Here is a 25,073-nt window from a genome sequence, read left to right on the forward strand (position 1 = left end):
CTTCAACATATGTACATATATTGACGTTAGACAAAACACAAACTAAAAATCTCATAATTTAAAAACCCTGCCACTCTCTCTCCCCTCAGCCAAAGGCCCGCCCCTGACAGCAGTGGCTGTGTCCTCTGTATGGAACTGAGGGGCGGATGATAAGGGGGCAACCTGTACACTGCTCTGGACTGCACGAGGCCTTCTAATGCCTTACTCTCAGCTTCCCATGATCCTCAGGGTGGAGGTGATCTGGACAACCCTGTGATGTCGTCTATAGTGGAACTATTTCTCCTAAAGCCATGTGGAGGTGGCAGGCGTTAGCACCTGGGGTGGGTCTCACCTGTCCCCCTGTCAGTCAGTGTTGTCCTGAGGTAGGTCTTCCTATGGAGAGGAGGGAGTTGCAGCCTTCCTGCCCTTTGACCTCCATGTTGAAGTTCCAGGGGTATGGAGGGAGGGTGAAGGGCTGGCACAACAGCCATGCCACCGCCCACCCACCATCATGATGCAGAGCCACTGGGAGTGACTGGAGAGCCAACAAGCCGCAATCTGTTGGTATCTGACGATCTCTTCCGTGTGTGTGTGTGTGTGTGTGTGTGTGTGTGTGTGTGTGTGTGTGAGAGAGAGTGTTTGACTTTGTCACGTCAGATTCTACTGGACTACTGGAAATTCAAACTTACACCTGCAGGCCTGAACTCAGAAGCCTTGAATGGAGAGGGCAGGAAGACAAACTGTCACTTACATAACTTCAATCACATTGTTTTGTTTTTATCCTTTCACTACATTTTGTTGGTTGGTTTGAATCATTGTGGCGTGTGTGTAGATACCGCCATGTTATGTATGTATGTACAGTAGCCAGAGATGAATGACATGAGCAGATTCAGTCAATTCTATATGAGTTCCATACATGACCCAAACAATTATGCAAGTGTTACTTTTTTATGTTTCTTATCATGTTTTCACTGAATTTAACTACAGCAGATGGGGGGGTCAATTGTGCATGCATATGTGAAAAAGGATGCCTGATGTGACAATTTGATTGAATGGTAATGAAAGAGGCACTAATGCTCACGAAAGACCAGCTGAGTGCTTGGGACTATAAGGTTCTAGCTGAAAAAAGATGATTCTGAGATAATTAGCTTTAAAGTTAAGCAGTTTTTATATTGTATTCTTTTGAAATTAACAACATGAATTGTGTTATTTCGAGTACTATATAGGTAGGGAACATTGAACAGAATAAGGCTGTCAATAACTACATTTGAACAAAAATGCAGATTTACCTTAGTCCCAAGCTTGAAGTCGTAATTCCTATAATAACATTTTACTAATGAACAGCCACAGTAGACCTAGCCCTAACTGTGTACAGCACTAAACAAACACAGACCCACTACTTGCTTTAGGACATTTAAGTTGTGCTTATTTGCCCCAAAAGCTAGCCAAAGGCAGCCATCTGTTTCTCCCACCATAGTCTGTAACCACTATCCCAGCTATGGCTATTGTTTCCATTCCGGTACCTTTAGTAATGTCACAATACTGTGTTTGTGAGTAGAGGGGTTTGTAATGATTGACATCAAACTTGTAAGTCTTAAACTGGCAATACTTCCCTCTGTCTGAGATGATGCCTCTTTGGAGTAAGTGGTGGTTTTTGGGGGGTGTGAGATTCATGGAGATGGCTTCAGAGTAAGTTACTACTTTTTTGTAACCCCTGTAAATTTCGTAAACTCACCTGATGTCAGGCAGCAGAGAAGTTGAGTGTTTTGTATCTTACTTTAGCTTTTTCTTGTATGTATTGAACAAACATCGAAGTATCCCTTTTTCAGAATACATATTTTGTTAACGAATTGTACATATTGAAATATGTATTTTTGCACAGGCATTTTCTTATACAAAATGTTTTGGTACAATTGAGATTATTTATTTAGTAATTGAAATAATATGTTTAAGAACTTAACTTATTTGAAGTGGTTCACTGCCAAGTCTATAATGCAATAGGCCTATAACTAGAGGTTGAAGCATCTCATGAATCATGTACTGGGATCCTTTAAAAGGTGAAGTGTTTCCACTGTAGCATGTGTTTGTGTGATAGACAATATGTTTTGTTTGAACTCACCACGGTCTCACTTGGGCTTTTTACTATTTTCAAGTTGCCTCAATCAAAAAAAGAATTATAATTTTGTGACCCAAATAGCCTGATTCTGAAATGCCCCGCAGGCTGAAAGCTGTGCCAGTTGTCTAAGCGATTTCTATGGATTCACTCAACTAATTTGGCTGCATTCGTGTTTACACCGGCAGCCGAATTCTGATTAGATTTTTCTCCAATAATTGGTCTTTTGACCAATAACAGATCTTTTTCAGAGCTGATCTAGTGAAAAGAATTGGGCTTCCTGTGTAAACACGACCGCTGTAGACTTTATAACATTTCATAATTGACACTTTCCTCTTAAGGCTGAAGGGACTTAAGCAATCATGATAAACACTTCAAACATTGCAACTGCTTGCATCATTGTTGCCAAACATCATTTGAAACTCAGCATTAAGAATTTAGTTTTCAGCATTTCAAAATGCTGAAATTAAGAAAGTGCCTGAATTTGTTTCACACTGAGGACAGTTGTTTTTTAGTTTTACCTTACTTGAATGTTCAGTGTTTTAGGAGCTTGCTTTTAAAATCTGCCTATGAACCCTAAATGTGGTGTAAAAAAAGAGGCTTGTCAGCGAGCTGGTATGAAACCTTGGTGTTAACTCTTTTCTTTTGATTCATGCTTTCCAGATGAGGTGCAGACCAGGGGGTGTTGAAGCTTCCTGGTCAATTATGAATTGCTTGTAGCAGGTTCAGTAAAGTGTTTTGTTTACCCTCAACCTCCACTGAAAACGCTAACCTTGTTTTCATGTGATGGAAACTTTGCAAAGATGTTATCAAGTACCACAGACTTGGAATGTGAAAGTGAAACACAGCTTGCGGGAGGAAAATATCCTCAGTAAGAGCGTGCAGTTTTTGTATACATTATCAGAATCATTTGATCAGCTGGACTTGTATTGGCTGCTATGTAATTCATGAACAAACATGGTAGGTTAGATTTACTTAATATTTAAAGAAGATTGTATATTCTATTTGTTTTGTAACAGGTTTCTGTAAATAAATAATTTATACAGCTATTTATACAGAAAACTTGACTCGCTTCTTTACTGATTTTATTTGTTAACTCAGTCTTTATCAAAGGAAAACGAAGAAGTCACCAAAAAGAATTTTATATACACAATGAGGGTCAATTCTTCAAACTATTGGTTTGGATACTGGTACAAAATCCAGCTCTCCCTCCCAAAGAACACAGCCATCCATTTTACATGTTGATAACTCGAGACAACTTCTGGACACGGTTGAGCAACAAGTCCCCTTTCTTGATGGTCTCCTGGTACTGCCAGTTCTTACTATCAGGTCTGGAAGAAAGAAAATACAACACTGAGCTCTGCCACTTCTAATATAGAAACAAATTGTCTTACATGTAGGGTACCAGTCAAGTTTGGACACCTACTCATTCAAGGGTTTGACTGTTTTTCATTGTAGAATAGTGAAGATATCAACTATAGAATCACACGACCAAAAGTAAAAACCAAAATATTTTAGATTCTTCAAAGTAGCCACACTTGGCATTTCTCTTAACCAGCTTCATGAGGTAGTCACCTGGAATGCATTTCAATTAACATGTGTGCCTTTAACTTTTTATGGCTGCAGGGGCAGTATTGAGTAGCTTGGATGAAAGGTCCCCATTGTAAACGGCCAGCTCCTCAGTCTCAGTTGCTAATATATGCATATTGGATAGAAAACACGGGAGTTTCTAAAACTGTTTGAATATTGCAGGCCAAAACCTGAGAAATTCCACTTCCTGTTTATTTTTTCTGGGGGTGGCAGATTTTCAACCAAGCTTTCATTGAAATTAGCGAGATATGGATGAGTTCACTTCCTACGCCTTCCACTAGATGTCAACAGAACTTTGTCTGACTAATGTGAAGGGGGGTCGAATGAGACAGGAAATAGTCACCACTGCCATGCTTTCACCATGCACGTTCACATGGGAAGGACCTGCGTTCCACCGGTCATCTGAAGTCATTCTAATTCTCCGGTTGGAACGTTATTCAAGATATGTAAACAACATTCTAAAGATTGATTCAGTACATTGTTTGACATGTTTCTACGGAACTTTTGGACATTGTCACGTTATAGTGGACGCGCTTTGACTTTGGAATTGTTTACCAAACGCGCTAACTAAAGTAGCTAATCGGACATAACTGACATTTTCGAACAAATCAAGCATTTGTGGACTGGGATTCCGATGAAGTTCATCCAAGGTAAGGAAACATATCATTTTCTGGTTTCTGTTGACTACAACATGGCGGCTAATTTGGCTACTGTTCTGAGCTCCGTCTCAGATTATTGCATGGGTTGCTTTTTCCGTAAACTTTTTTTGAAATCTGACACAGCGGTTACATTAACCTGTTGCGACGAGCAATCCCGTATCCGGGAGCGTAATTATAGCCTCAAGCTCATTACCATAACGCAACGTTAACTATTCATTAACTATTCATGATTATGAGCCATAAGAAGTTAATTCCATAAATTAATGCATTTGTGACAAGGTAGTGATTGTATACAGGAGATAGCCCTATGGTCAATACGGAAAATTTCAAGAACTTCAATAGTTTCTTCGAGTGCAGTCGTGAAAACCGCTGCAGAGGATAAGCTCATTAGAGTTACCAGCCCAAATAAATGTAACGGACACATTTCAACATGAACTGTTCAGAGGAGACTGGGTGAATCAGGCCTTCATGGTCAAATTGCTGCGAGGACACCAATTATAAGAGATTTGCTTGGGCCAAGAAACACGAGCAATGGAAACCTGTCCTTTGGTCTGTCCAGATTTTTGGTTCAACCTGCCGTGTCTTTGTGACGCAGAGTAGGTGAACGGATCTCTGCATGTGGTTCACACCATGAAGCATGGAAGAGGTGGTGTGATGGTGCTTGGTTGGTGACTGATTTATTTAGAATTCAAGGCACACTTAATCAGCATTCTGCAGCGATACACCATCTAATCTGGTTTGCGCTATCATTGGTTTTTCAACTGTGTAAAGCATTGGAAAAGCATTCCAGGTGAGGCTGGTTGAGAGAATGCAAAGCTGTCAAAGGCAAAGGGTGGTTATTTTGAAGAATCTAAAATATATTTTTGGTTAACATGATTCCATGTGTTATTTTATAGTTTGTCTTCACTATTATTCTACAATGTAGAAAATAATAAAAATAAAGAAAAACCCTTGAATGAATAGTAATTCTTACCTGTTTGTTTCCACTATCTCGTTTACTTTGTCGATTTTGCAATGGAGGCGACCAGCAGCTATGAATCGTGAGAGTTCCCTGAGAGTGAAGAAAAAACCAATTTAAGTTATCACAGTACCTTTTCTGTATCAGTGTAATCAAGAGCACCAATTGTCTTCTGACGGGTGGCATCATTCCTATGCGACTCGCAGTCCTCAACCATCAGTGCAGATGAAGTCGTCGCCCTGTCTGACGTAAGACAATGGAGCACTAATCGGCATTGTGGGTATGGAACAAGAGCTAGTGAGACTCACTGGTCAATGAACTCTGTGCTGACTCCAAAGGCCTCAGCCATGTAACCCAGGGTGAGTGAGCGGTAGGACTCCAGGAGCTGGCTGTAGGCATGGATACGCATCTCTCTCACATAGTAACGGTAATGAGGGGCAAACAGCCAGTCCTTCTTCATATCCTGCTCCACTGTGGCTGCAAAGAGGGGACAGAGACAAACAGGTTTACAACTAAGGAATGGGGGATAGTGAAACATGCATGTCCACTCACTGTCTGCGGACATTCATTCTCTTCAGCTTTACTATTTACAGGCCTAAATGAGGGGAGAGCAAAAGGGGTGTCTCACCCAGTGACTGGAAGAAAACAGAGTAGCGACACTCGTATAGTGAGAATAGGTACTGGCGGACAGCAGGGAGACTGTGCAGCACCTCCAGAATCTCTGCTCCCTTTATCACCTGAAAGAGAACAGTCAACAGGATAAAGTCATGACAGAACTGGAAATCTGCCAGTTGTCTAAAACATTTATCCTTATCAAAACAAGTTTAAATATACCTGTTCTGACATGTAGAAAGTATTGTATAAACATATTCAGGTTTTCTGCAACCATACTTGTCTTAGTGTCTGTCAGGGTAAGTACGAAGTCTGCAAAACTACCACCTCTAGAATTATGTAAGCACATTGATGCCCTGTTGACAACACAACCACCGTGGCTCCAGAATCTTCCTCTCCTGCTACCAACCTTTTCTCTGAGGTCGGGCCTCTTCTGGGCAATCATGCAGACGTAGACGGTGTATGTGACAAAAGTCTTGTAGTCCATGAGCTCGTAGGAGGTGAAGGTGGACACCGTGTCCAGGAAGAGCTCAGCAGCCTGTTTAAAGTCACGGATGGCCACACAGTACAGGCCCTGGTACACCTTCAGACGGTTCCTCCTGTCCCAGTCACCCCCCTCCTCAATAAGGCTGTGCAGACACAAACAAGGACATTGAAATGATGATGCTTACAAAATACGAGAATATAGAAAAACAACAGCTTACAATAAAGTCAATACAATGCCACGGCAGGCAAAATGTTGCTGGCTGCTATGAAATCTAAACCGTGCCAGTTAACACATGAGACTTAGAATAGTTAGTGAAGGCCCTTAATGACATGTCATCATAGAATAGTGAATGCAGAGAGAAGCAGTGCCTTTTAGCCAAACTACCTTTTGGCTTTCTCAGTGTTGCGCGTGATGAGGTCACTGTCCATGTAGAACAGTCCAATCCTTAGCAGGTAGAACACAATGTCTAGCCGATGTCCCAGGGCCACAGTCTTATCAAAGGTCTTCCTGAAGGCAGTCAACGCTTCCTCCTGTGGAATTACACAGCAAGAAAAACAGTTAAGATACTGGCGATGTGAAGTTGATGGGTTATTTGGTTAAGCTAATGACCTACATGCATGGCTAAGTTAGAATGGGGTTCTCTGGGGTAGATTTTTGAGGTTTATGTGTATGTATAGCATGATACTGTGTGTATATTGTATAAGGTCCACTGTGCAACCGTGGCACTATGACTGATAACATTTAACATGACTTCTGATTCTTTGGCCTCTGCTCTGAATGTAACAGCTTATGAATGCAAAAGCACCTTATTCCCAATTCTGATGAGATATTCAGCTCTAGCCATCATTGCATCTCGAATTTCACTCTCCCCGAGGTTCTTCTCAGCATCTTCTAGGACATCATCCAGACGTTTCAGCTCGTCCTCGTTGGCCTTCTTCATCTTACTCATTAGGCCTGTGTCAAGCTGCCACTTCAGGTCTTTACACAGGCTCTCGTAGTAAGGTGCCATATCTGTAACAAGACAATTCATCAGCTATCACGTTAGTGACTAGCTAGCTAACCTGACAGTTGTAACCTTTCGCAACATTCTAGCTAGCTAGCTATTTTTATTCCATATGTGTCTGGTTAGCTAGCTAATTTCATTGGAGTATCTAACTAGTTAGCTACTAGCTAACTGACTAAGTAGCAGTTTGATATGGATAGGTTTATGTTTGCCAGAAGATACCGACTCTACAGTTAGGCTTGTTTACACTGAGCTGCACTGGGGTCAGTTCAGAAAACGTACCTCAATGCAGAGATGTGATATAGCACTGTACTCCAAATGTACCTTTCTCCATATTACTATCAGTATTCCATTTGATGGAGCAGTGTGGATAAAGATCAAATCTAAAGTACAGTGGCATATCACATCCCTGCATTGAGGTGTTTTACGACCCATATCTTGCACCGACTCCACGATGTCTTAATGTAACCATGACTGCGTTCCAACCCCAGTGCAGCTCAGTGGAAACAAGCGTAATGGTAGGGTCGGTATCTTCTGGCAAGGTTTATGTCTGACAGTGATGCTAACGACACTGAACAAAAATATAACATGCAACAATTTCACTGATTTCCAGTCCATATAAGGCAATCAGTGAATTGAAAGAAATTCATTAGGCCCCATCTATGGACTTCACAACTGGGAATACAGATCTGTTGTTCACAGATACTTTAAAACAATCTGTGACCACTATTTGCCTCATCCAATGTGACATCTCATTTGCATAGAGTTGATCAGGCTATTGACTGTGGCCTGTTGTCCCACTCCTCTTCAATGGCTGTGCGAAGTTAGACATTGGCGGAAACTGGAACGCGCTGTCGTACACGGCAACCCAGAACATCCCAAACATGTCACCACCCATTGAGCGTGTCTGACAAGTATGCAGGCCATGGAAGAAAGACATTTCTTTCTGCCAGTGGCCATCGAAGGTGTGCATTTGTCTAGTGAAGTCTGTTACGAAGCCAAACTGCAGTTAGTTCAAGACCCTGTTGAGGACAACAAGCATTTAAATGCACTTCCTTGAGATGGTTTCTGACAGTTTGTGAAGAAATTCTTTGGTTGTGCAAACCCAGGTTCATCAGCTGTCCGGGTGGTTGGTTTCAGACGATCCCGCAGGTGAAGAAGCCGGATGTGGAAGTTCTGGGCTGGGGTCGTCTGCGGTTGTGAGGCCAGTTGGACTTACTTCCAAATTCTCTAACGCGACGTAGGACGGGGTTATGGTAGAGAAATTAACATAAACCAGAGCTGTTGCCATAAAATTTTAACATTCCTGCAGTCAGCATGCCAATCGCGCACCCTCAAAACATGAGACATCTGTGGAAGTGTGACAAAACAGGACATTTTTAGAGTGGCTTTTTATTGTCCCCAGCACAAGGTGCACCTGTGTAATGATCGTGCTATTTAATTAGCTTCTTGATATGCCACACCTGTCAGGTGGGTGGATTATCTTGGCAAATGAGAAATGCAATGTTGTGCACAAAATTGTAGATTCATAAATGTGTATATTGAACATTTCTAGGACATTTTATTTTCAATTCATGACACCAACACTTAACATGTTGCGTTTAAATGTTTGTTCAGTGTAGTGTAACTAGTTAGCTACCCGTGTCAACGCGTTAGTTAGCAAGTCTACTCGCTAGCGACAAAAATGTGCCAGGCGAGTTAGCTAGCTACCGGAGCTAGCTAACGTTAGCAATTTCAACACTTTAAGATAGAACACTAGCTAGCATGACTTGCTAGGCCACTTTGCTATATATTTGGTTTACAACAGATAGCTAACGTTACTATTTTCGGTTTATTAGCTTGGCAGAAGCTAGTTACAGTACCGGTACTTTCTGGCTAACGTTAGCTACTCACCGTTTTCTTTGATTGAGTCCATGAGCTCGGTTTTCACTTTAGCATCTTGTCGGTGACCATCCATCGTGAGCAAAAATTTCAGCTGTGCTATCCTAAGATCAGGGTTTTTAGGCAGACCCTCTTCTTCCAGATTTTCCAACGGCATTTTGGCAAATATAAAATTAAAGTAATGACTTGGCTAAATAGCAGATATCTTCTCTGGGACAACAAGGGTAAGGGGGAGATATATTCGGCTAGCTAGCTAACAATGACTACGGATAACACTGGTCTGCTACTTCCGCTACAGCGAGAACGTCAGGCAAGATCAGATGGTGCTGCCCTCGTCTGGCTAATAAGGGAATGTCCGCCGAGCACACGAAGTATGCCAATTTATCTCACGCCAAAGTACACAACTTTTCACTCAGATTAAACACATGTTGCCAAATGGTTTATAGGCTTTCTTACTTTCTACAGAGACGAGTAGGACTAATGTGACAGCGACGCAGTGGTTGAAAGTTAAGCTCCCTCTGAGATGTAAAATATTAATCTTATTCCTGAAAATGTCTAACAGAGCAACTGTCAGGTGGACATGTAACGTTAGACATAATTGTGTCACATGGAACTCTCAAGATATACAGAATGGAGACTTTGTTGAGGCACCTGGTAGGCAAACTTTATTATTATTATTATTATTATTGAAACGGGATATACTTTTTCATATCTGAATGAGTAAGTATTAGTAAGTTTCCTGTTATTTTATCCAAAGGTAACATAAGCAAAAATGTTACTGTTGAAAATGTTAAAAATCTATTACGAAATTAGGTTTATAGCTATAACATAATTAATTGCTGTATGAAAGGGTTCTAAAATCACAATAGGTACAAATTAGACAAATCTATGAGCACAATGACTCAGCTAAACAGGGAAGAGAAGCAATGTTGACGAGAGATTAGTAGTCTAATAGTGGTCTATCCATGCCATCTCTGTGTCAATGTTTTTTAAAAGCGTTTTAAGAATACTTTTAAGATACATTATTGATTGAGGTTATATACCTCATTGACATTAAATATGTGTCGACCTATAACTTTCATTGTAAAATGTTTACCCATTTCTGTTCTCCATTCCAGACCCGTGGTAATGCTCTAGTCTTCATAATCATTTTGGGTATTGGCGGATCTTTTCAAAATGGTTTCCATGTTACTGTCATCAGTTCCCCTTCACCAGTAAGAGACATCAACACATTGATTCCCCACACACTCATTTTTATTAAAAGCATGATACTAAATATGTTTGGATGAGTCTGGAATTGCCACTACTTTTCCTATGGCAAGAAATACCTAGGAAATATAACATGGTGTTCAAGGTTTATGAATATCTTGTTTTCATCTCACACAAATTAAATCTGCATATTCAACCCTGCTCAAATGAACACCTAGCCTACTTCACCAGGGTTGTAGACTGTCTGTTTCCATAACCATGTCGGTCTGCTTGCAGTACATCTGGAGCTTCATCAATAGCAGTTGGATTGGGCGATATGAAGAAACCCCACCGGCACAGACAGTCAAACTCCTCTGGTCAGCTATAGTGTCTCTGTACGCTGTGGGGGGTCTCCTGGGCTCGATGAGTGTCAGGTGCATTGCTGGGAGGTTTGGCAGGTGAGTTGCACTGATTTTTATCATCTGTATTTATCTCAATTTAAGTTACTTTTTCATTCAAATTTTTCTTCATTTCTTCTTCAGGAAGAGAGCCATGATATGGAACAATGTTGTCAACATTGTTGCTGCAGTGATCATGTTCACCAGTAGGGGGGCAAACTCCTTTGAGATGATCCTGATTGCTCGGTTTCTGTTTGGATTCACTGCAGGTCCTACCAATGTGATGATGTTGCACCTTTCATTTCATGCAGATTAGTTTAATCTATTGATCATTTAGCCATGGTAAAATAAAATCATGGAATGGCATGGGATAGCATTGATTTGTTTTATTCTTGTTTGTGAATCTCAGGTTTAGGAGTGAATATCCATGCAATATACCTGGGTGAAAGTTCACCCAAAAAGATAAGGGGCATGGTAACACTAACATCTGCTACCTTCCTCTCCATTGGTAAACTGTCAGGACAATTTTTTGGACTAAGGTACAGTGCTCATTCTGAATTTCAACATTTCAAAAGACAAAAACATCAAGTATCACATTAAACTGATGGTTATCAATGTGTGCCAAATTGGATATCCTGAAATATGCCATGACTTGATTCTTTATCTCAACTTTCTCAGGGAGATTCTTGGTCGTGAGGATAGCTGGAACATCCTACTGTGTGTTTCAACATGTTTCTCAGTGGTACAGCTGCTAACACTTCCCTTCTTCCCTGAGGCCCCAAGATACTTATTGATAGAAAAGGGCAATGCAGAGGCATGCAAAAAAGGTAGTTTGTGTTTCCTCATAGGCACCAAGATTGAAATTCTTGATGTCCAAAGGGATCCATCCTAAGTAGCAACAATCATACTCAGAACATTGAGTACTGTCTGTGCAAATGTAGAAATGATGTACAGTACTATATTATACTGCATCTAAATACATAAATGTATATTATTACACATAGCTGACTGACTGGCCAAGGCCTATATAGCTGTGTGCAAAGTCTATACAGCTGAGGAGACTTTAGTTACTTGTTGTATCATATTCAGAAACTGTGTTTGTGTGTCAGCTCTGCAGAGTCTGTGGGGCAGGGGTGAGTACAAGCTGGAGATGACGGAGATGGTGTTGGAGCAGGCTGCCATAAAAGGCGAGACCTCAAAGACTCTCCTGGAGCTGCTGAGAGACAGAAGCGTACGATGGCAGCTCATCACCATGGTGGTGGTGTACGGCTGCATCCAGTTCTCTGGCATCACAGCAGTAAGCACAGCCCCCTCTGTCTTTTATCTCATACTGTACCTACTACTGTACATTCTATATCCTACTCCTCTTCTTCCCTCCACCCTCAGATCAGTGTGTTCTCCTTTGACATCTTCAAGGAGGCAGGCATCCCCCTGGATAAGATCCGCTATGTGACTCTGGGTGTTGGAGTGTCTGAGGTCCTCACCTCCATCACCTGTGTGAGTGCTGCTGGGTAACATGGGCTACACTATAGGGGGTACACTACGATACCCCTCTGTAACTTCTACAAAGCATGGCCATCACTATGTACCTAGGGCAATGGGGGGCAAAGTACGGCCCGCAAGACATATTTCAAATGTATTAAATATTATTATATTGTAAGATTTCTGGCTTAAAATTACTCATTCCGTGATATACAAACAACCTCCAATAGATGGCGCTGTAGCCTGACAGCGCGCTCTGTATTTGGGCCTAGTCAGTCAGATTCAGAATACGCTCAGTCATCAAAGCCAATTCATTGCTTGACGGCTTTTGACAAAATGAGTGCTGCGAAAATGAGAAAAGTGGGACTCTGAATGTTGTGTTTAAAGAAGAATGGACAGCAAAATACTTTGTATACTAATATTGGACATAAGTCTGATATGCCAAGAAAGTGTTGCCGTTTTTAAGGAATATAATCTCAATCATAATTTTTTAAGCAAGCGTGCTAACTACGCTAGCGATCTGTCCTCTCAGGAAAAGGCAAGGAAGGCCTCAAAACTTGCCACAAACTTAAAAGCTCAACAAAATATGTTTACTACAAGGTGCTCTACTCAAGACTGTAAGTACTGGCACATAAAATCACAAAGCATAGCAAGCCTTTTGGTGAAGCGTTTGTGAACGAGTGTATGGAGCCTGCTGATATACTTTGTCCTGAGAGTAAAAGCCAATTTGGAGAAAATTAGCTTATCACATGATAAGTGATAAGTGATAGTCATAGGTGAGGAGTGATAGGTGAGGAGCTAATCTCAGAGTTGAAGAAAAAAGCAGATAGCTTCAATCCTTTTTCTATAGCACTAGATGAGAGTACTGACATCAGACACCTCTCAACTTTACATTTTTGTCAAAGGAATAAATGAGAAATTTGAAATAAGAAGAACTTCTTGCAATCGAATGAATGATGGGAACAACCAGGGGCTCTGATTTATATGACAGGATGTCTGCCAGCTTGGAAAAAAAAATGTATCTACCAAGGAGCAAACTGACAAATGTCACAACAGATAGATCACCAAATCTAACCTGTAAAAACATTGGCCTACTAAAAAGATTACAAGACAAAGTAGAAGAAGAAACTCTGAGGAATTGATATTTCTTCACTGTATTACTCATCAGGAAGCCCTGTGTAAAAGTGTGTTAAAGCTGGAAAATGTTGTCAAAGTGGTTATAAAACGTGTCAACTTCCTACGGGCAAGGGGGCTTATCCATCGTCAGTTCATGCAGCTACTCAGTGACACAGAGGCAGAGCACCAGGACCTGTTGTATCATTCAAATGCGCGCTAGCTAAGCCTGGGAAAGTATTTTGCCTTGTGTGGGAACTGAGAGGGGACATAGGTATGTTCCTTGATACGGTTGGAAAGCTGATGACTTCTCCGAGTTGAAAGACACAGACTGGCTGGGCGACTTTGCTTTTCAATTAACACTTATTTGGACTGAAATGATTGGATAACTGTAAATACATTGGAGATGTGTTCCTTAACATGCTTTCAAAAACAGACCATTCCAAATTAAACAGATGCTCTTACCATATGTTTCACTCACATTTTTGAATCTTTTTTTTTTACACATCTGCTGTTGCATTTTGCATGTCTCCAGACATATAATATATATATATTTTTAAGTTTGCATATTGTGACAAAGTTTGATTGTACTTTACAAGGGTAGAGATGCAGGATCTGTGTGTGTGTTTGACTGTGTCATGTTATAAATTATATAAATTTTGTGAAAAATATGCTCACAAAAAACAAGGGTAGAGATGGTACAAGGGTATAATTGTTCTGCAAGCATATGTACACCTACAGTACACTAGTAGATGCATGTTAATTTGAAAATGAATAGTCTTCACATGTTTTGACACGCATATAGTATGTGGCCCTTCACTTGGTTTCATTCACTTAATGTGGCCCTTGAGCCAAAAGGTTTATCCACCCCTGACCTAGGGTAAAAAGGTTTAAAGTAGAGCCCTTTTTAATTAATGTGAAAATGTCACTCGTTAAGTGGTCATTAGGCAACCGTTATAAGGACTAATAAGCAAAAGTAATCAGTGAACAGTAGGAGTGACCATACAGGAAGAAACACTGTCCCTGTGCAGGAATCCCACCGCCTGTGCCTACTGTACAGAAGCTCCGCTACAGGTTGAACATATTTGTCACTAAGATGTGAATGCCCCTCCTGAGCTCCTAAACAGTAAATCATGTCTGAGCTCCTCTGGCTCTGCCATCCCCTGTGCGGTGGGAAGGAGGGAGTGATAGATGGGGAAGGTTCCGGATAAGTTCTGTTGTGTCCGTTCATCCCTAGGGCCTGCTGATCGAGAGTGTGGGGAGGAGAGCGCTACTCTGGGGGGGCTTTGGGGCCATGTCTGCCATCATGATATTAATCACCATCACTCTCAATCTAAAGGTGGGCCCCTTGACCTTTCAACTCTCCTGCATTGTGACAAATATACAGTAAGAGGACCTAAGTGATGATACATGGATGTGTATCACATTAGAATGTGTCCCAAATCCCCTTGGTCACGACTTCCCCAGCAACAGTGGTGGTTGTTCCATGTGCATGGAAAACATACAATAAAATATAATTTATTCTGTTTTAACAATATTGTTATAGGATTACAGCTTCTGGATTCCATACAGCACCGTTGGCTTGATATTCCTCTTTGTCATTTTTTATGGAGGAGGACCAGGTATGTTTAATATCAAACCACAGAATGGGTTAGTAATAATACAACATCAAAGTATAGACAAAATACCAACATTACATTGCTGTGATCATCAGTGGTGATTGATCTAATGCATCCTTTCCTGTTGCCTGTGCTATTCCTAGCTGGAGTGTTGCCGTCTCTCACACATGAGATCTTCATCCAATCGTGCCGGCCTGCAGCGTTTGTGTTTACTGGGATCCTGCGCTGGCTTGGCTTTTCCGTGCTGGGACTAGTTTTCCCTTTTCTTATCGTACGTCTATATAGACCATTTTGGAATTAAGTGTTGTATTATGCTTTTATAATGCTTGCAAAGTTTTATAATTCTTTCAAAGTTACCAATTGAGATACAATGACATTTCCTGAGCACAAAGCACATTGTTCTTCACTATGACAGTTTGATACCCCAGAGATACCAGGCATACAGTAATTCCATACTTTGAACATTACATTGAGACACTGCAATTAAAACTTTTCTTTATTATCTCAGTATTACCTTTGTCTCAGCCAGTCTGTAAAACAGCAGAGCTCTAATTTAGACATAAGTGGAATTATCTAAAATGAAACAAAGGTTTCCTGTAGCCATGAGTAGAACATTAGGAGAGGACTATTTAATCACAGGCTCTCAGGCAACTGTCCAAGTTGTTCCCCTGGTTATTGTAACTATAGGAACTCACCTGCCTGCCTCTTCTCTGTACCACAGGGGCTGCTAAAATCAGTCTGCTTCGTGCTGTTTGCCTGCATGTGTCTGTTGGCGTCATTTTACATCTTCTTCTACCTGCCGGAGACCAAGGGGAAAACCCTCCTGGAGATCTCAGAGGAGTTTAAAAACATCACACTGTGTGAAAACCCCCTCTCAGTTGACAAGAGCCTGGAGACAAAGTTATGAAAACTGTTGATAGCAAATTAACTGAGATTTATCCCACTCTGAGTTGTTTAGTTTGTATCATATCTTCATACAATGTGCACTCACAGCATATATTAAATCAAATGTATTTATATAGCCCTTCTTAGATCAGCTGATATCCCAAAGTGCTGTACAGAAACCCAGCCTAAAACCCCAAACAGCAAGCAATGCAGGTGTATATACACTTGTTTTATGCATCTGAATGACTTTTAGAGACCTATTGATTTATAATAAAATTACTTTTCAAACAATCTTTAATTTACTTGTTTCCAACCTTTTTTACAAGCCATATGGTCTCGTCTGATGGTCTGTTTCCTGAGAAGGTTCATATTAGAAAGTTTCTAGGACAAAAATGTACTCTTTATCTTTTACATCTCACACCACATAAAATCCTCCCCAAGTCTGACTTCTTACGGACTCATTAGTAAGAACCCTGTACACTTAACCGATGCCCATGGCCCACGTGGGGGACTCCCTCAGCCTCTTAGCTGGCTCTTTGAGAACTGGCTCCCATAATGATGTGGCTGGGTCTTTGATGGAATTGACTTTTCCAGTATGGTTGTGAACCTGCTGGCTCTGAGGGGCTCCCCATCTCCCCCTTATCATTGGCTGCCAGCTGCTGCCAGTCACGGGGTCTTCATTCACAGTTAAAGGCGCTAGGTGCACAGCTCCCATTCAGGGATGGGGAGTGATTGATGTTATCTTAGATGGGTGAGATGTTTCCTCGGCGTCCCACTGTTGTGCGTTATCTCTAGAGGGGATTCATTAGAGGTACCATAGTGACGCCTAACCATTTCTCCTCACTGACCTGCCTGCATGGCCAAGTTTTTACTCTTAGAAAATAGAAAATGCTGACTGAGGTAACAATGATGGACACATACAGTATAATAGGTATTTCCATCTGAGCATATGTGTCAAATAAAGGGTTGGACTTAGACCAAACAATGTTCATGACAAGTGCAATGTGGTATATTCCAACTGTAAATAATAGTAGATTGATCTTGGGAAGATTAATGCTTAAATATGACAAAATTGAGCGTTCGTGATAGACCATATTGGTTTATTATTTATTGTGCTGTAGTGACACCAAGTTCAACAGATGGCAGAGTTAATCTGCATTGTGAAAACAACTTAATTCAAGGCATGACAGCACAGACGTTGTGGCACAGTAATATACACGCAACATGCAACGATTTCAAAGAATCTACTGAATTACAGTTCATATAAGGAAATCAGTCAGTTTAAATAAATTCATTAGGCTGTAATCTATGGATTTCACATGACTTGGAATACAGATATGCATCTGTTGATCACAGATACCTTTAAAAAATTGTGTACAGATCCTTGCAGAATGGGGCCATGCATTGTCATGCTGAAACATGAGGTGATGGCGACTGATGAATGGCACGACAATGGGATTCAGGATCTCGTCACGGCATTAATTCACTGCCTTCATATTGCCATCGATAGCTTATGCCTGCCCATACCCCCAACATGGGGCACTTTGTTCACAACGTTGACATCAGCAAACCACTTGCCCACATGACGCCATACACGCTGTCTGCCATCTGCAGTGTACTGTTGAAACCGTGATTCAACCGTGAAGAGCATAGTTCTCCAGCATGTCGTTGGCCATTGAAGGTGAGCATTTGCCCACTGATGTTGGTTACAACGCTGAACTGCAGTCAGCATGCCAATTGCACACTCCCTCAAAACTTGAGAAATCTGTGGCATTATATTGTGTGACAAAACTGCACATTTTAGAGTGGCCTTCTCTTGTCCCCAGCTTCTTGATATGCCACACCTGTCAGGTGGATGGCAAAGGAGAGATGCTCACTAACAGGGATGTAAACAAATTTGTGCACAAAATGTTAGAGAAATAAGCTTTTTGTGCTTATGGAACATTTCTGGGATCTTATTTCAGCTCATGAAACATGGGACCAACACTTTACATGTTGCGTTTAGATTTGGTTTGGTTGACTGATACTGCTTCTCAACGCGTCACAATACAACAAAATACATTTTTTGAAAGGACAACCATTAAGGTCAGTTCATATGATCACTAAAGAACCATTTTGCTGAAGTGAAAATTCTATTATCCCAAAACCACTGTACAAGGTCATACCGTGAAAGATACATTTGAAAATGTCTGGTGGTATTTTTAGGACTTTTACTGGCTTCAATAAACTCCTGCCTCTGCACATAATGGAAAAGCCGGCTCCAGTAGCTGTTCCTCATGGACACAGAGGTGAAATGTGGGCCAAGCACTCAGTAACAATATTGCAAACAAAACTTACAAGGTATTCATGGTAGTTCCGTAAAATGACCTAGTCTAGATCTAAAGTATATGACTGAAACCTCCTGGCCACACTGGCCATACACTGAGTGTACGAAACATTACGAAAACCTTAATATTGAGTTGCACACCCTTTTTCCCTCATTACAGCCTCAATTCATTGGGGTATGGACTACAAGGTGTCGAAAGTGTTCCACAGGGATCAAATCAAATGTTATTTGTTACATGCGCTGAATACAACCTTACCCTGAAATGCTTACTTACAAGCCCTTAACCAACAATGCAGTTCAAGAAATAGAGTTTAAATGTTTTTTTACTAAATAGACTAAAGTAAAAATAAATAAAATCAAAAGTAACAAGACAATTACATAACAATAATGAGGCTATATACAGGGGGTACCGGTACAGAGTCAATGTGCTGGGGTACAAGTTAGTTGAGGTAATTTGTACATGTAGATAGGAGTAGCAGCAGTGTAAAACAAGGGGGGTCATTTGATTAATTGTTCAGCAGTCTTATGACTTGGGGATAGAAGCTGATAAGGAGCCTTTTGGACCTAGACTTACCGCTTGCCGTTCGGTAGCAGAGAGAACAGTCTATGACTTGAGTGACTGGAGTCTTTGCCAATTTTTTGGGCCTTCATCTGACACCGCCTAGAATATAGGTCCTGGATGGCAGGAAGCTTGGCCTCAGTGATGTAGAGGCACTAGCCTCTGTAGCTCCTTAAGGTCAGATGCCGAGCAGGAAACATGTAGGTATTACAGACTCGGTCAGGGAGAGGTTGAAAATGTCAGTGAAGACACTTGCCAGTTGGTCTGCGCATGCTTTGAGTACATGTCCTGGCAATCCATCTGGCCCCGCGGTTTTGTAAATGTTGACCTGTTTAAAGGTCTTGTTCACATTGGCTATGGAGAGCGTGATCACACAGTCGTCCGGAACAGCTGGTGCTCTCATGCATGCTTCAGTGTTGTGGGGGTGACATCATCGATGCACTTATTGATGAAGCCTGTGACTGAGGTGGTATACTCCTCAATGCCATTGGATAAATCCTGGAGCATATTCCAGTCTGTGTTGGCAACACAGTCCTGTAGCGTAGCATCCGCATCATATGACCACTTCCGTATTGAGCGAGTCACTGGTACTTTCTGCTTTAGTTTTTTCTTGTAAGCAGGAGTATAGATTTGCCAAATGGAGGGCGAGGGAGAGCTTTGTATGCGTCTCTGTGTGTGGAGTAAAGGTGGTCTAGAGTTTTTTTTCCCTCTGGTTGCACATGACATGCTGGTAGAAATGAGGTAAAACACTTTGAGATGAGTAAACACTGTTCTGATGTCCAGACGCTGTTTTCGGTCATAAGAGACTGTATCAGCAACATTATCTACAAAATGCGTTACAAACAATGCAAAAAAACAAATGAAATGATGCTGTGTCAAGTTGTCTGGAGGACCATTCTTGATACACACAGGAAACTGTTCATGAAAAACCCAACAGTGTTGCAGTTCTTGACACATTCAAATCGGTGTGCCTGGCACCTACTACCGTACCCCATTCAAAGGAACTTAAATCTTTGCCTATCCACCCTCTGAATTTCACACATACAAAAGCTATGTCTCAATTGTCTCAAGGCTTAAAAATCCTTCTTTAACCTGTCTCCTCCCCTTCATCTACACTGATTGAAGTGGATTTTGCAGGTGACATGAATAAGGGATTATAGCTTGATTCACCTGGTCAGTCTATATCATAGAAAGAGTAGGTGTTCCTAATGTTTTGTACACTCAGTGCATAGTACCTCAAACATTTTTGCATTGTGCAATAACAGTTTAAAGAGTATTTAAACCCATAACCTGGGATGGGATCAAACAACGCAATAGCAACCTTGTATGAATCACTCTAGGTAATGAGTGCCAGCCTGGTGATGAATAAAGGAAAGTATGTCCTGGAATGAAAACATCACCGACACTCTCTGCCTCATTTACATCTGAGGGCTAAAGTGGTCAACCCATTATACTGGGAAAGAGAGAGAAGGGGTGAGAGAGAGCAAAAGATTGGTTGTGGTGATTTAGTGCAGGTGGCACACAGATGGGAACCCTCTGGGACCTGGGGCTCATTAATGAGTTACTGCCAGAGGGCCTGGGGACGTGACACCATGAACCAGACGGAGCCCTCTATCGTGGCGGTATAAAGATACCCGGTGTGTCACTCTCCATTACCATGAGATGTCTCCCAGTTGTTTAATTTGTGGATTACTACCCAGCCCCAAGCTGGCACAGTTTCACTGTGGATGTGGCAGATCAGGAAAAAACACATTATGAAGGGAAATGCTGCATGATGTGTTACGAATTCTAGCTAGGTGGCTAATGTTACAGTGCCTTGCAAAAGTATTCATCCCCCTTGGTGTTTTTCCTATTTTGTTGCATTACAACCTGTAATTTAAATGGATTTTTATTTTGTATTTCACAAAATAGCCCAAATTGGTGAAGTGTAATGAAGAAAATAACTTGATTAAAAAACATTTTAAAAGTACAAACTGAAGTGGTGCGTGCATATGTATTCACCACATGGTGCAAAAATTACCTTCAGAAGTCACATAATTAGTTAAATAAAGTCCACCTGTGTGCAATCTAAGTGTCACATGATCTGTCACATGATCTCAGTACATGTACACCAGTTATGAAAGGCCCCAAAGTCTGCAACACCACTAAGCAAGTGGTGGCACCATGAATACCAAGGAGCTCTCCAAACAGGTCGGGGACAACGTTGTGGAGAAGTACAGATCAGGGTTGTGTTATGAAAAAATATCAGAAACTTTGAACATCCCACGGAGCACCATTAAATCCATTCTAAACATTTTTTAAGAATATGGCACCACAACAAACCTGCCAAGAGAGGGCCGCCCACCAAAACTCACAGACCAGGAAAGGAGGGCATTAACTTGTTGAATCTAGGGGGCACTATTTTCATTTTTGGAAAAATAACGTTCCCAAAGTATACGGGCTATTTTGTCAGGACAAGATGCTAGAATATGCATATAATTGACAGCTTAGGATAGAAAACACTCTAAAGTTTCCAAAACTGTAAAAATATTATCTGTGAGTATAACAGAACTGATATTGCAGGCGAAAGCCTGAGAGAAATCCAATCAGGAAGGGACTCTTATTTAGAAAGCTCTGCGTTCCTATGCGTCCCTATTAAGCAGTGAATGAGATATCAACCAGATTCCTTTTTCTATGGCTTCCCTAATGTGTCTAGTGTCACAATACATAGTTTCAGGCTTTTATTTTGAAAAATGAGCCTGCGTCAGTGGTCAGCTGGAGGCTGAGGCTTTTTGGAAAAAAGGAACATTTGCTATCTAACTGGGAGTCTTGTGTGAAAACATCCGAAGATCAACAAAGGTAAACTATTTAATTTGATTGCTTTTCTGATTTTCGTGACCAGGTTGCCTGCTGCTAGCTAGGCATAATGCTATGCTAGGCTATCGATAAACTTACACAAATGCTTGTCTTGCTTTGGCTGTAAAGCATAATTTCAAAATCTGAGATGACAGGGTGATTAACAAAAGGCTAAGATGTGTTTCAATATATTTCACTTGTGATTTCATGAATATTAATATTTTCTAGTAACATTTATGTCTGTTGCGTTATGCTAATTAGTGTCAGTTAATGACAATTCTCCCGGATCCGGGATGGGTAGATCCAAGATTAATCAAAGAGACCAAAGATAACACCGAAGGAGCTGTCCACAGGACAACTTTAAGCCGCACACTCCACAGAGCTCAGCTTTACGGAAGAGTGGTCAGAAAAAAGCCATCGCTTAAAGAAAAAAATAAGCAAACACTTTTGGTGTTCGCCAAAAGGCATGTGGGAGACTCCCCAAACATATGGAAGAAGGAACTCACTCTGGTCAGATTAGAATAAATTTGAGCTTTTGGCCATCAAGGAAAACGTTATGTCTGGTGCAAACCCAACACCTCTCATCACCCCCAGAACACCATCCCCAGTAAAACATGGTGGTGGCAGCATCATGCTGTGGGGATGTTTTTCCATCGACAGGGACTGGGAAACTGGTCAGAATTGAAGGAATGATGGATGGTGCTAAATACAGGGAAAATCTTGAGAGAAACCTGTTTCAGTCTTCCAGAGATTTAAAGCAACATGAGTGGTTTAAGGAGAAACATTTAAATGTCTTGGAATGGCCTAGTCAAAGCCCAGACCTCAATCCAATTGAGAATCTGTGGTATGACTTAGAATTGCTGTACATCAGCGAAACCCATCCAACTTGAAGGAGCTGGAGCAGTTTTGACTTGAAGAATGGGCAAAAATCTGAGTGGCTAGATGTGCCAAGCTTATAAATCAAATCAAATTTCATTTGTCACATACACATGGTTAGCAGATGTTAATGCGAGTGTAGCGAAATGGTTGTGCTTCTAGTTCCGACAATGCAGTAATAACCAACAAGTAATCTAACCTAACAATTCCACAACTACTACCTTATACACACAAGTGTAAAGGGATAAAGAATATGTACATAAAGATATATGAATGAGTGATGGTACAGAACGGCATAGGCAAGATGCAGTAGATGGTATCGAGTACAGTATATACATATGAGATGAGTAATGTAGGGTATGCAAACAAAGTGGCATAGTTTAAAGTGGCTAGTGAACATGTATTACATAAAGATGCAGTAGATGATATAGAGTACAGTATATACATATACATATGAGATGAGTAATGTTGGGTATGTAAACATTATATTGACTCTGGGGGGGGGGGGGGGGGGGGTGAATAGTTATGCACATCCAAATTTTCTGTTTTTTTGTCTTATTTCTTGTTTGTTTCACAATAAAAAATATTTTGCATCTTCAAAGTGGTAGGCATGTTGTGTAAATCAAGTGATACAACCCCCCGAAAATCGATTTTGATTCCAGGTTGTAAGGCAACAAAATAGGAAAAATGCCAAGGGGGGTGAATACTTTTTGCAAGCCACTGTAGCTAGCTGGCTAATGTTAGTTAGGCTATGGGTTAGGGTTAAGGTTAGGGCTAAGTTTAGTTATGTTAAAGGGTTAAGGTTAGGGGAAGTGTTATCTGAAAGGGTTAAGGTCATGGTTAGGGGAGGGTTAGCTAAAAGGGTTAGGGGAAGGGTTAGCTAACAGGCTAAGTAGTTGCAAAATAGCTCAACAGCAGTAAGTATTTAAAGTTCTACCTCAACTACTCCAGTATCCCTGCAAATTGTAAAATTGGTACCTGTGTTTAACTTACATTATCCAGTTTTTTTCTTCCTTTCTTATTTCTCATGTTTTGTTATACTATTATTTATATTGAATACTACACTGTTGGGAAAGGCTTGCAAGTCACGCATTTCACAAATAAAACATGAAACTTGAAGGTCCTGTGTAGATTGTATTTTCAACCAGCAACTATCAGGAAATAACACTGATCAAATGTTTTCACAATTTTACAGTGTTAGTTTCATCAGCTGTTGTACAATATAATATAACACACAGAATTGCACTGAGCCTTTTTAAAGCCTGGATTAAAGTGAGAGTTAAAGAAGGCTGTGGATGGAGGACAGTTTAAGGCAAGGGTTGAGGATGAGGACTGGGTTGGAGCTAAGCTTAGGTTAATGAGTTCAGTTGAGTGGAGGTCCAATTCTTACCTGCTATGACCTTGACTAACACTTTTGGTTTAATTCACTTAATTCATGGGACACTTCACAATTTCTCACCTTTGTATGTAGGTGGGCAGCTGGAATGAGATGGGGGTCCAGTATGTCCCCCAGTTTTTGATCTGAAACTGGGTATGAGTTAAAGCAGTGCGCAGGGGGGGGGGGGGGGGGGGGGATGCCCAGTGAGTTGAGGTATAGCAGATGGAGTTAATACCAGATAGAGGGGTTACTGACTGTCACCCTGTATTAACACAACATCCTCAGGAGATGGGTCAGGCTCAGGACAGCCAAAGGCACTCATGCACAACTTTGTGAGGGAGCGGGTCCTGTTGTTTCGGAGAGGAATCTGGGTGGTCATCAGAGAATGAAATACCCTGCTTGTTACTGAACCGCAGACTCAGGATTAAGGGTCATATTGGCCAATTATCCAAAAACATCCAGCTTTAGTCAGTGGAATACAGAGAAAACCTGCAAATCTCTGCATCAATATCATCTACATCTGAGGTTGACAAATTGCAGTTCTGCCTTTAATTGTTTGATCTCTTCTCAGCCAACAAAATCACTGTATTCCATATTGATTCATCAATCTCAATGTCAGCTACTATCAAAGGTCAGGTATGAGGCTACTTTTATCGCTGTGCAGTTTGTGTGTGGGTATGTTTGGTGTGTGTGGACTGACTGTTATGGTGATTTCTTACCATGGTAATTGGACACACGACGAGGGGTAGACAGCCAGTAAAAGCCTCAGCCATTCCTGTCACGCATCTTCACCAGCTAAATAACTGAATCAGGCTATTTCAGTCCCCTCTGAGTGGAGCTGTAATTTGGTGCCGTTTTGGTCCCGTACTCTCTACATACAGCAGATAGGCAGGCGCCTTCTCTGTGCTGGCCTTGAAGCTCACTTAATAGCTTCTGACCTTCCTCAGGGATCTCAGCAAACAGGAGAATTATCCGTCTTTATGTCTCAGCTGATAGCCTTATAAATTGCCACTACCCATGATGTGCATACCTCCCAGTTAACCAAGACAGAGCTTAGTGTTCCCAGAACAGCCTCTGACACACTACAATAGAAAGGTGTTCTGTGTTAACCACTGGACAACGTGCTAGTTTT

At 41.2% G+C, this 25,073-nt stretch overlaps 3 protein-coding genes across 4 annotated transcripts in view; 2 read left to right on the plus strand and 1 right to left on the minus strand.

Moving 5' to 3' along the window:
* The window catches only part of LOC139371210 (ataxin-7), a 39,804-nt gene extending 36,650 nt beyond the window's left edge, over nt 1-3,154 (plus strand). For both annotated transcript variants that reach the window (XM_071111400.1, XM_071111399.1), the window contains exon 13: nt 90-3,154. In XM_071111400.1, the coding sequence (XP_070967501.1) occupies nt 90-107 (18 nt within the window). In that variant the 3' untranslated portion in view covers nt 108-3,154. The remainder of the gene's footprint in view (nt 1-89) is intronic.
* Nucleotides 3,052-9,585, minus strand: LOC139371212 (26S proteasome non-ATPase regulatory subunit 6-like). Its single transcript, XM_071111403.1, has 8 exons — nt 9,295-9,585; nt 7,204-7,409; nt 6,783-6,928; nt 6,321-6,540; nt 5,928-6,036; nt 5,608-5,776; nt 5,315-5,392; nt 3,052-3,423 (listed from the first exon to the last, which is right to left on the minus strand). The coding sequence occupies exons 1-8, from the start codon at nt 9,437-9,439 to the stop codon at nt 3,327-3,329; spliced, it is 1,170 nt and encodes a 389-aa protein (XP_070967504.1). The 5' UTR covers nt 9,440-9,585; the 3' UTR covers nt 3,052-3,326.
* Nucleotides 9,558-16,214, plus strand: LOC139371211 (solute carrier family 2, facilitated glucose transporter member 9-like). The gene is made up of 12 exons (XM_071111402.1): nt 9,558-9,936; nt 10,401-10,496; nt 10,768-10,928; nt 11,013-11,137; nt 11,278-11,407; nt 11,547-11,695; nt 11,978-12,165; nt 12,255-12,365; nt 14,701-14,802; nt 15,010-15,085; nt 15,226-15,353; nt 15,804-16,214. The coding sequence occupies exons 1-12, from the start codon at nt 9,913-9,915 to the stop codon at nt 15,987-15,989; spliced, it is 1,476 nt and encodes a 491-aa protein (XP_070967503.1). The 5' UTR covers nt 9,558-9,912; the 3' UTR covers nt 15,990-16,214.
* Nucleotides 16,215-25,073: the final 8,859 nt, after the last annotated feature.

Source organism: Oncorhynchus clarkii, chromosome 17 (assembly GCF_045791955.1).
Source record: "Oncorhynchus clarkii lewisi isolate Uvic-CL-2024 chromosome 17, UVic_Ocla_1.0, whole genome shotgun sequence".
Lineage (NCBI taxonomy): Eukaryota > Metazoa > Chordata > Actinopteri > Salmoniformes > Salmonidae > Oncorhynchus > Oncorhynchus clarkii.